A 12,300-nucleotide genomic window follows, 5' to 3' on the forward strand; every position below is an offset into this window, starting at 1 on the left:
AAGCAAATTTGTAAGAGTCTACCTTAATGAACAGTAATTCTTCATATATAGGAAAATGCAATAAGAACAAGCAATTGATAAAAACAGATAATATCTAACCTCTGTGGATGTTCCAATTTTATGAAAGTGTCAGGAAGATGTGTAGCCAGATCCATCGCTTCCTCAGAGATTGAAGTCAATTGTTTCTTCATGTCACTAGGTAGGATTTCCTCCACTGGGGGAGAAAAATCAATTTTAATTTTCAAACCACAAAACAGAGATATTCATTTAACCACTTCATTAAATAGTATAGGGCTCAGATTTTCATTTTCTTTCCTTAAATGAATTGCAACAAAAACACTTCCTTATAGAATCCCCAAATCACCTCAGTCACTTTACATCCCTTTCAAATATTTGCTATTTAAACTTAAAAATAAATTCCAAATGATCAGCATTCACAGATATTATAATCCAGTGGTTACTGATCTAGGCAGAAGGTAGAAATGAGGATGTGAACCCATATGCACTATGTCACAGTCAGAAATCAATATAACACACGTGCGGTGCCACTTAGTAATACAGCTTGGTAAACATAACCTCATCCAACAGTCATTCTGTACTGTCCTCATTATCAGTCATCACCAAAACAAAATGCCAGCTTTTCTAATCAGTGATCACCTTCTAAGTTCTCAATTTCATTCTGTCTGGTACATCATTCTCCATCAACAGCACAAAACCTGCCCTACTTTCCCAGACCCTTCCCCAAATTAGAATTTCGTCATCACCATTCTCTTGTCTGTCAAAAAATCCAGCTCCTCTGAAGCATAAGATACAGGAACAGATAACCTGCCATTCCTGAGTACTACAGTTAATCTTGTGATCTCAAAAATCACATCATTTCATTCACTGAAGATCTTGGTGTCCAGTTCATTAACTGTCTTTCTCCCCGCTGCTACTCCTGTGATCATCCCTAGTGAATTCAACATCCACAGAGATGTTGCATCCAAAACTGTGGCCTTTGCAGTTCCTTGACCCCTCCATTTCCAACAATCAACTGACCTTAGCCACCCAGTTCCACAGTCATACATTAGACCTTGTAACTGTCAATAAAATCACATCTTCCAAACTTCAATTGTAAGTCTTCCACCCTCTGGACACCAGCATGTCTATCCTTCTTTCCAGCATGCTTTCCCCAACAATTCTGTGACACTTTTGGAACCAAATCCATTGACTCTACCACCTTTTCCTTCCCCATTCTGCTCCCCACTCCCACGCCCCACCATGCCTCACATTCATTTCTTACCCACATCACAGTAATTATCCCTTGGTATATAAAGATTCTCAAGTCCTTTGCTCTTCCCTCCCTCGTGGTACCTACCTGGCAAAACCCCTACTCTAGCTAAACCCAGCTTTTTTACCTATTTGATCCCTACACACAGTTGAATTGTTGTTGAAAATAAAAAAACACAACTATGATTACTCATTTCATTTTAAATTCATGACACATCTCAAACTTTTTCTTCCCATGGTTTCTGAACACCATACCTCCTATACTTCCCCCCTCATTAGTGCCCCTTCTCTGTCCTCTTTGATGCCCTCTCATCTTCCTGACCTCTAAACGCTGGTGTGCGCCTGATGTCAATCTCTTCTGTTCTTTATTTCATTCACTGCCTATTTTATCTCATCAAGTTTCACCACCCTAACTACCCTCTGGGTGCTTGTGATTCCCAAAGTTACATCTCAAACCTCAACCTTTCCCCTGAACTCTAGAATCACATTTCCAACTAAGATATCTTCTTGGATATCAATAATCATCTATAACTCAGTATGTCCAACACTTAAATCCAAACCTGTTCTTCCCATAATCTTTCCACTATGACTGACCCTTCCCTTCATCAGCTGATCCGACCAAAATATCTAATTGTTCCATCAGTTTCTATCTCACCCCTTACAGAGAATGCATCAGCAATCCTTCACAATATGTACCTTCGAAATGTCTACAGCATCAACCACTTCCCAACACCTCTGCTGCTACTAGTCTAATCCAAACTAAAGCCAGTCTAACAGACAAGGGGGAAAAAAAACAACCAACCACCTCCTGTTATCATTCTACAACAACAAAAGCCCAAGCCACTCATCCTCAGTACCCACACTTCTTTCTTTCACGGTGTGCCCTTTCCTCTCATGGAAAGTAAAATAAACTTTTTGCTTCAAACCTATCCTAATCTTTGAGTCAAAGTCTCAGCCTGCAGTACGAGCTTCCCCCACGACACAAACAATTATCATTTCTTGCCTGGACTATTACAATAGCACTCCCTGCCTAAACACTTGCACTCCTACAGCAGCCAGAAAAATCCTTTTAAAATAAAATTTTAATCATGTCCTTCTGCTCCACACCCTCTAAGGATTTCCCATCATCATATTTATTTTCATTAATAAGACATGAAGTCAGAGTCACAGCCTACAAGGCCCTAAATGATCTGGCCCAAGCTACTGCTTCTAGCCTCATTTCCTACCACTCTTACCCTTACTCATTTCGCTTCAGTTATGCTCACTGTTCTGCAAACAAGGCAAGCAATCGCCCTCAGAGGCTTTACACTTTCTTTCCTCTAAGCCTGCTGTGCTCTTCCTTCAGATATCCACGTGGCTTCCGCCCTGACTTCAGTCAAATGCAACAAACGGGCTTGATCTGTTTCGCTCCGTGAATTTTCCCCAACAACTGTACCAGTGCCTGACACATAATAAGCACTCAACAAATATGTGTTGTATGAATCAATAAATATTCCCATTCCAAACAAAGCTTCTAAAAAATAAGTTTATACATGCTTTAGTTGTTTCTAAAACAATACAAACAAGCTTCTAAGGAAAAAGTTGTTTTCAAACCAGGTGCAGTAGCACACGCCTGTAATCCCAGCTACCCGGGAGGATAACTTGAGGCCAGGAGTTTAATGCCAGCCTGGGCAACACAGTGAGACCCCATCTCTTAAAAAAAAAAAAAAAAAGGCTGTTTTCACATACCTGAGATCTAACTTACTCCTCTATTCACGTTGGTATGATTTCCACCTGCATCATTCTCTTCCTATGGTAACAGTACCTTCATGTTACCAATGCCTGTGGACCCTTTTCTATTTTAACAGCACATGCCCCAAATGACGTTCCCTCCTCAAAACACTCTTGTCACCCAGTACACCAAAGCTACTGTGTAAAAGGTTACAAATGATTCCCACACTGCCAAATCTAATGATTAATTCTAAGTCCTCAGTTTCTCAAACTCTCAGCAGAATTTAAAACAGTTGATAACATTCTACTTAAAACATGTTCTTCACTTGGCTTTCTGCACACCACACCTCCTAATTTCCTTCTGTGCCTGTGGCAACTCCTTTGGTGTCCCCTTCTCCACACAAACATTAAACATTAAGAGTTCTCAGACTGTCCTCTGAGTTACAGCTTATATAATCTAGGTGTCTACTGACCATCTCACTTTGCTATCTTACAGGTTTTCCTCATTCAATATGCCTAAAATCAACTGTACGACTTACTCATCACCAAATCTTGCTCTTACTGGTCAATGTTTTTCGTCCCTGTTGCTCATGCCAACTACACAGGAATGATCCTTGACACACATGTCTCATTGCTACCACAAATTCTGTTGATCCTACTGCTCTATAAAATGCATTTTGAATCTATCCACCTCTCTCCATCCTCACTACAAACAACCAACTCAAGTTGCCATTACCTCTCCCTTAGATCGTTATAGCCTCCCAAAAGGCCTTGCCACTGTGATTCTTGCCCTCCTACAATCCATTTTCTACTCTATAATCTGAGTTAGTATTTTTTTTTAATATAATTCACTTCACTCCTCTGTTTAAAACCCTCAATAGCTTCAAGTGCTCTTAGGAGAAAATGTAAACTCCTTAGCACTGCTTATCTGCTTTCCTTTTTCTGCTTCTCCATCACTCAACCTGTCATAGTCAATCGTTCACTAGACTGAACTACTTTCCAACTGCCTATAGATACCATGATCACCTCTTACCTCTGAAACTTCGCACCTACTGCTTCCTATGTCTGTGACACTTTCCCCTACTCTTCAGCTAGCTAACTCCTGCTCCTATTTCAGATCTCGCCTTAAACAGCACTTTCTCCAGGAAATATTCTCGCATACCTATGATATGCATTGGATGCCTCTCCTATGTGCTAACTACAGCACGTTGTTTTCTCATGACATAAGATTCATCTCTCTATTCTGCAATTGCTTTTTTTATTCATCTATAGCCTCCATAAAACTGTCCATAAAACAGATCATGCCTGTCTTGTTCACTACTGTATCTCCATATCATAAAGTGCTTAACAATATTTAAAAAATGAATAAATGCATATTTACATCATTTAGTGTTTATTAACTACCATTTAGGAACAAATCAATATTTTAATAGTGAGAAACAACGAGCAAACATCCTTTTATTTTCTTATGTTCTAATCTACTTTTTATCCTTTAATAAAAAATTTAAAAATACAGCCTTATAATACAAACCAAAAGAGGACTGTGGTCATTTGACAAAATCATCCACATATACACCAGGGACATTAGAGAACAATGAGGCTGATATCTGTGGCTGAATAACAGCAAAGGAGGGAGGAAGGAAAAAAAGATGGTAATCTTAGTTACAATTCATTGGAATCTGAGTCAAGTTACCTCACTTCAGATGTCACAACATACTCACATATAATACAGGGAAAAAAGTGAGGGTCAAAGAATGTAGATTACAACAACAAGCACATAGATATCAGGACTTCCAATATTGACTGATTAATGTATGTTACTTCAGTGAAAAATATCTTAAACATTCCTTGGAAGCATTTTTATCACAGACAAAATTGTAAGTGTAACCTACAAGCAATTCTGCAAACTATAAAATCAGAAAATCAGAAATCCCTCTGTTGAATTTTAGTTCTATAAGAAGTTAAATAAGTTCACATATATTGTTCTCCAAATAAGCTTTAAAAACATATCACCCACCTCAGTTAATTAAGATATAGTCACTGCTCTGTCTCCTTGAGGGAATGACCCCCAGGACCCCCTATGGATACCAAATCCATAGATGCTCAAGTCCCTTATATAAAATGGCATAGTGTTTGCATATAACCTGTGCACATCCTCCTATATACTTTAAATCATCTCTAGATTACTCATAACACCCAATAAAATGCCTACACACCACTTCATTCACATGGATTCAATGTAGTACACAGGACACAAAATTCAAGTGCTGCTTTTTGGAACTCTGTGGAATTTTTTTTTTTTTTTTTCAGAAAATATTTTATCCAGAGTTGATTGAATCCACAAATGCAGAACCCACAAATACGGAGGGCTGACTCTAATTTCTAGCTACAGTACCTTTGGCTACAAAGAATCAGCAGCCACTCATCAAAAGTGGCTCTCCATCATGTCTCAGCCTTTCCGCTAACATCAAGTGTGGAAGTGGCTCTCCAGGGAGAGAAAGGGGATATGAGGAATCTTCTACCCTAACATGTAACAAAGGAGGGTCTACCACAGAGGGCGTGAATCCCTTCTCAACAACAATTAAAAGGGTATTATATAATTTTATATGAGGGCATCATGCTATACTTTAAAATATATTTAGCAAAATCATCTAATTTAATTAACATCTTAACAAATACTGTTATTTAAAATCTCCAAAAGGTAACTAAATGAATTGTAATAACAACTTTAGACATATGAATATAGATGCTTTGAATATTTTATCCCTTTTAGTGCTCACAACTATTTTATGAAACAGATATTAGGCTGTTATCCACATCCGAAACATGGTGCAACAGGTAGGTATATACCAGGTCACATAGCTGGGATTCCATCACTGGTCTATTTAACACAAAAGCTTGTGCTCATCCACTCCAGTAAGTGGCTCTGTCTGGTATCACCGACCTATCAAGACATCTAAAAAACACACTGAACTTGAATAAAGTGGCTATCTGTTTTAGAGAATAGCATAGAAAATTTAGAAATTTAAGCCAGTACACTGTAAACATCTTACATATTTTACAGCACTATATATAAAGCATTTTAAATATTTATAGCAAGGATGTATAATCTCCAGACTGAGAGAAAACTCACTGCATCATTGATGCTATCAAAGCCACAAAGCCTCAACTCTACAAGTCTAATGAATAGCTGCTACAAAGTCAAAGCAGTAAGTTCTGCTTTGCCACGAGTAACATGCCTGAAACCCTAATCTCTGGCCCTGATAGATCTCACCCTGATGTCTACACTGCTCAGATATTCAAGAAGCTGTAATACTGAACACTCTGCAAATATGTGAATATTTTCTTTTTGGAGATAAACCTCATTAAAGAGCATATTCACATTTTCTCTTTTATTTTTAGATCATAACATACCTTTATTTATAGCAAACATTTGCACGGCATCACCCAATTTTTCTAATTTGCGATAAATGATGAGACCAGCCTATAAACAAACAGAAACATAAAAAGAACATACTAAAGATAATAAAAATAAAACTATATGTCTCATCTATAAAAAAATCAGAGAGAATGATTCCCAAAGCATCCAAAACACTGAATTTAACCTATTATGTTACACAAAGATCTATATGTCTTCATTTATTCACCACACCAACTGTCAGAATGGGGAAAGTAAACCATCTAAGCCTTAAAAGAAAAGTTTAAGTTTTCACTGTTTTTAATACCCAATGTTATAAGCAGGTATCCAAATCAAATAACTTGTAAATGGAATCTAACAGAATACAATCTGTTTTGACTACGATATCTACTGTCCTCTATTTCATTAAATCTGCTGAGAATGTTAGTCATTATATGAATAGCCCTCCTTCTAAGCACTTTCAACAGAAACAATCAAGTCACATTGATTTTCATGAGGAAAAATGCTACAGAACTTGTCAGGAGTTAGTTACTCTTCTAGTAAAACAGGTCTCAAGGTAGGATTGTTGTAAAGGATTTGGAAATAATAGGAAATAAAGAAAGAAATAATATAGATGGAGAAATGATTGAGACGGAGACAAAGGGTAGTTTAAGTGATTAGGGGAGTTAGGGGCTTTTTTAGTATTTTAATGAACTGGGAGGCCACGAGTGAAGTCTCGTATTAGTATTTATTGTTACAGTAAATAGTTGTCTTTTGTTAGAGAATTATGTGTACAGTTTATTTTCTGAGGTTTTTAGGGGAACCTTACTTAATTTTGTCTACAAGAACAGACGGTTAGACAATTTTTTTAAGATAAATATGTTGAGTCTTAAGTTAAAAACAGACCTAACTGAACATATAAATTAAAAATAAAATATATAAAATAAAAATATTGAGTCTATATATTTTTTTTAAATATAGAGACATGTAGTCAGGAGTAAAGTAAAAATAACCTTAAAGTCAAAAATAATTCCAATTATATATTATTTATTAGAAAAATATTTTAATCAACTTCTCCACCAAAGACCCAAACCAAACTTCTACCTTACAAAAAAATTTAAGACAATAATCAACAACAAAAAAACATTATTTTATAATATCCTCTAATACCCCCCTTATTAAAAATAACTTCTATTCTATAAACTAACATGTCCCCCAATTTCTTTAAGACAAAATCCCACAAAACTCCTAAAATCTTTTCACGTCACCTAACCTATTTCCCACCAAGAACTTATGCTAGTTCTCAACAAGTTTTATGATTTTTTTAAAGGAAAATTATCATCTTCTTTCCCTAGCAAAAGTGAGTTTTTTCCTGGTTACAAATCAAAGGAGTTTCCATTCCTAAAAATAAATGCGAAAAGGAAAACCAGACAGTCATCAACAAACAAAAGTATGAATTAAGGGAAAGGAAATTCACTGTGGAATAAAATATATTTCTTTTTTAAAAAACACAATAGTGCTATACATAAAAACAAACCCAGATTTCTCTATGTACAAATATATAAATGTGAAAATATATGCAATGGCAGCAGTAAGCCAAATTTGGGGGCAATTTTTCTTAATTTTCTCCACATTTTAAATATAAATATTAATATAAAAAATAAGGCCAGTTTTAATATAGAAACTATTTTATACCTGAAGTGGCTTATATATCAAATATATTATCAATACTATTTGTGCTTGCTCAGCCTGGGCTTATTAGCCTTTCAGGTTTTCAGCAAGTTCACATTTTTTTTTACATACAAATTGGACATTATTTTGGCTTCATGACAATGAAAATAACTAGCATTGAAAAATCTGTTGATTGGTACTTGCTAATTAATGTCAAGAATTAGCAGTTTCACTAAATGTCTTCCTAAGCATTTTTCAATGCCAAACTGATACAAAATATTTTAGTTGAGTTTGTGCCACTACTACAATAGAATTTTTCTAAAGTAATTTATGGTAAGTTTTAAAAAATACATCCCAATCTAAAGATCTTTAAGTACATACATAAGCATCAGTGGCTGCATACAGTTTCTGGTCTTCAGTGAGGTGAAAATTACTCCAATCACTACAGCGGATAGACTTATCTTTCAAAAGCTGTTTACCCAAGAGGTGTTTAACCAGACCATTGAGGCTCCAGGTCTCTCTACATTTCAGCTAGAAGTCAAGAAAAAATCAACACAGCAATAATTATTATTTCCTACTTTCAGATATTCCTAAATACCACCAAATGACCATGTCACAAATAAAATTAGAAAATGTTATGTCAAAATACAACCTAGAGATAGGTCTCAATAAACTTCCGATGCCATTTGCCGTCCACATTATATGAATTTAATTCTGGAATTTCCCTAATTTAGGTATTAAAATTACTGAACTTTAAAACTATTATTCATGGAAAAATGTTGAATAGGTTAGTAGGCTTTCTACTTCCCAGCCAAATGAGTATTTGGCTAAATATAAGAATTTAATTTAATGACTTCATTAATAAAATATGTGAAATTGGGGAATGGAATTAATGGTCAAACTTTCACTAAGAGCATTAAACCATAGGAGCTGCATCACACTCTCCCTTAAAAAAAAAAGAAACTTACTGGTATGAATGGATTAAAAAGATAAATTTAAAACAAAATACTTAAATTGCAAATACTAGAAAGCAGTGAAATAGTACCAAGAATTGGGGGGGAGGGAGGGAGAACGCTTACTTAAAGAAACCATATGCCAAAACAATGGATTAGAACTGAAGCTTTCATTATAGAACATTCACTTGGAACTTCTTTATTGCTACAAAAACATAAAGCTCAAATTATTTTTTTCAAAAAAATCTGACATTCGGATAGAAGGCACATTGTGTGACACACAAAATCATCTTCTTTATGAAAATAATGTATATATTACGTCTACCTTTTTATTGGCAACATCTGTCAACTCCACAAAACTCTTCAATTTGATGTCAAAGTCACATAGAAGTTTCCACTGATCTCCTTCAATTCCAACACCTGCTTTTTTAATTGCTTCATTTTCAAGCAAATTTTTTAATCCCTGGGGGAAAACTGTAACATTTTATTGTTATTTCCATAAGTTCTGTAAAGTATGATGGATTTACTTTCTACTTGTTATAAATACCATGTTTATGTTTAAATTTGTTTTTATGTTAAGCTTAAATTCAGAAACACATTCACCTTGAGTATTTCCTTCCTTACCTAGAACAAAAAATCCTGATTGATAAATGATAAGGAAAAAAACAACTAGTTTGAAAGCCACCTCTGCTAGTATGAGCAGCATATTCCTGGTCATTTAACCCTTTTAAACTTTAGTTCTCTCTCCTCTAAAACAAAAAAAATATCAATACCCATGGGAATGTTGTGAAAATTAAATAAAAATAAAAGGGATGTGAGTGAATCAGGTAGAACTTACATACTTAAATAAATATAAGATAGAGAAGTGCCAGCTAATGAAAGAGCTTAATTTTATAGGGATAAAGTTGACATACACAAGTATCAGCCATATAAAAATGCAACAAAGAGATACCAACCTGACATAGCAGAAATGTGAAACAAGTAACATTTGCTCTCAGACACACACAACTGAATTAGTGCAACTCTGCTATGTTTGCCTTTATTGTATACTGGTGGCCATTCCATGTCAAATCCTACCACATCTCCATCAGATAGACTCGTGCTAAGAGAAGAAACACAGTATAAATTAAATACATTAAAATTTTGAACTTTTGCCTAAAAAGACATCATTCAAAAATCTTCTACCACAGACTGGTAGAAGATATCTGTGATACATACAACTGATAATGAATATATTTTAAATTCCTTAAAAAATAAGAAAAGACAAATAATTCCAAAGAAAAATGGAGGAAAACAGCAACAGGTAATTCCCAAACCAAATCCAAATGGCCAATAAATCCAAATAAATATGTGAAAACAATTCTCACTAGAAATCGGAGAAATGCAAATTAAATCTACACAATTCCCCATCTATCTCATTGGCAAAAATTAAAGTTTCACAGTATCAAGTTCTGAGAAGGATTTCTATCAGTGGGACTGCTCATTACTGGTGAACATATAAATTGATAAAATCCTCTTAGAAAAAACTTTAACAAAGATAATATCTAGTTGAAAATGCATAAACACTATGACCTGGCAATTTTGTCTCGTAAGTGTATGAAATGCTCATATGTGTACAAAGAGACAGACGTACTTAAGAATATCCATGGCAGCACTGTTCCTACTAGCAAAAAATTGTAAACAAATGAAATTTCCATCAACAAGAGACCGGACCAATCATGGCATAATGAAACAGTAGATTATCATGTAAAATTTAAAATTGGCCAAGCACAATAGATCATGCCTGAAATCCTAGCACTTTGGGAGGCCAAGGTGGGAGGATCACTTGAGGCTAGGAGTTTGAGACCAGCCTGGGCAATATAGCAAGACCCTGTCTCTACAAAACATAAAAAGAAAAGAAAATTAGCTGGGTGTGGTGTCACACGCCTGTAGTGCTCGCTACTCAGGAGGCTGAGCCAGCAGGATCGCTTGAGCCTAGGAATTCGATCATGTCATTGTACTCTAGCCTGGTGACAAGGTGAGACCCTGTCTCCCCCCCCCCAAAAAAAAAAAGTTAAAATGGAACAAGATCAACAAGAAAAATTCTGAAAAACATAGTATACAGAGTACACATACATTTGATAGCGTTTTTAAATGGACAAAATAATATAACATTTTAGGATATGCAATTATGAAATAATATGATAACATGTGAGGGAATGCTAAGCACTGAATTCATGATAGACGTTATCTCAGAGGGGCACAGGGGAAGAATCAGAAAGGACATACATGGGGTTTCAGCTGTATTTTATTATTTCATTCCTTAATAAAGATTCAAGGAAAATGAATATTAAGATTTGATAAAGCAAAGTGGGAGGAATATGTGTTTGTTATATTGTTATCTGCTATTGTTTGTATTTGCCCATTTCACAATTTTTAAAAAACTGAAAACATATTTAAAAAATAAAAGAAACTCACCTTCTCCTTCACAAGATGAAATAACAGGGACTAGGCATACCCTTCCACCATAAAGAAGTAGCAAACTGGACACCATATGTAAAACAACTGTTTTCAGACACTAGACAACAGGCAGCACAAGACCATGATCTCCGAGGGAAGGGAAACAAAAAGTGAGTCTTACAGTTGCCCCAGCTTTCTGCCCGGAACACACTGCAGACAACAGGGAATTTGTACCTGCAGAAGCTGAGAGCTGGAACTTGTGGGGCAGAGTTCTGGAGAGGAGAGAACTAGGGCAGGGAAAGAGCTCCAGAAATCTGCACAGGGCACTCCTTCAGTCTTTGTAGAATGCCAAGGTATACATGCATAGACTGAAACTATGAGACTGGGCAAACAGCTATAAGCTGAACAATTCTTAGGGCTTACCCAAAGGCAAGAGGAATTAAAGTTCTGAAAAGCGAGGGTAGAGATAGATCCTTGTTGATCAACCGGGACAGTCAGCAAGGACTCCAGAAGGGTCACAGCTCATTATACAGCTAAACTTAGAGTAAAGGCAACTATAGACTTGCCCTAATAAACCTTAAAAACAAGCCCCAAAATATAAAGTTGATCTTCAAGTAACTGAGCTGTCTGACAAACAAATCTCCTTTCTCTGAGGGAAGACAACAAAATCTAACAATCAACAAGGTAAAATGACAATGTCTATTCCAAAAATATTAACAGCCATGAAAAGAAACAGGAAAATGTGACCCATACCAGAAGAAAAAGCATCCAATAGAGAAAAAAAAAAACACTAGAATAATGGAATTAACAGACAAGTATATTAAAACAACTATTATAAGTACACTAAATATGTTCAAGGAT

At 35.6% G+C, this 12,300-nt stretch overlaps 1 protein-coding gene across 6 annotated transcripts in view; it reads right to left on the minus strand.

Annotated features, from left to right (window-relative positions):
• The window catches only part of WRN (WRN RecQ like helicase), a 99,564-nt gene that overhangs the window by 69,327 nt on the left and 17,937 nt on the right, over positions 1–12,300 (minus strand). For 5 of the 6 annotated variants that reach the window (XM_045535454.1, XM_045535455.1, XM_045535453.1 and 2 more), the window contains exons 5-9: positions 9,957–10,102; positions 9,326–9,474; positions 8,429–8,578; positions 6,394–6,463; positions 100–214 (exon numbers count right to left, since the gene is read on the minus strand). In XM_045535454.1, coding sequence (XP_045391410.1) covers positions 100–214; positions 6,394–6,463; positions 8,429–8,578; positions 9,326–9,474; positions 9,957–10,102 — 630 coding nt within the window. Of the gene's footprint in view, positions 1–99; positions 215–6,393; positions 6,464–8,428; positions 8,579–9,325; positions 9,475–9,956; positions 10,103–11,457; positions 11,583–12,300 lie in introns of those variants that run through there. The other variant, XM_045535456.1, reaches the window with a different exon arrangement.

The sequence above is a fragment of the Lemur catta genome, chromosome 22, assembly GCF_020740605.2.
Source record: "Lemur catta isolate mLemCat1 chromosome 22, mLemCat1.pri, whole genome shotgun sequence".
Lineage (NCBI taxonomy): Eukaryota > Metazoa > Chordata > Mammalia > Primates > Lemuridae > Lemur > Lemur catta.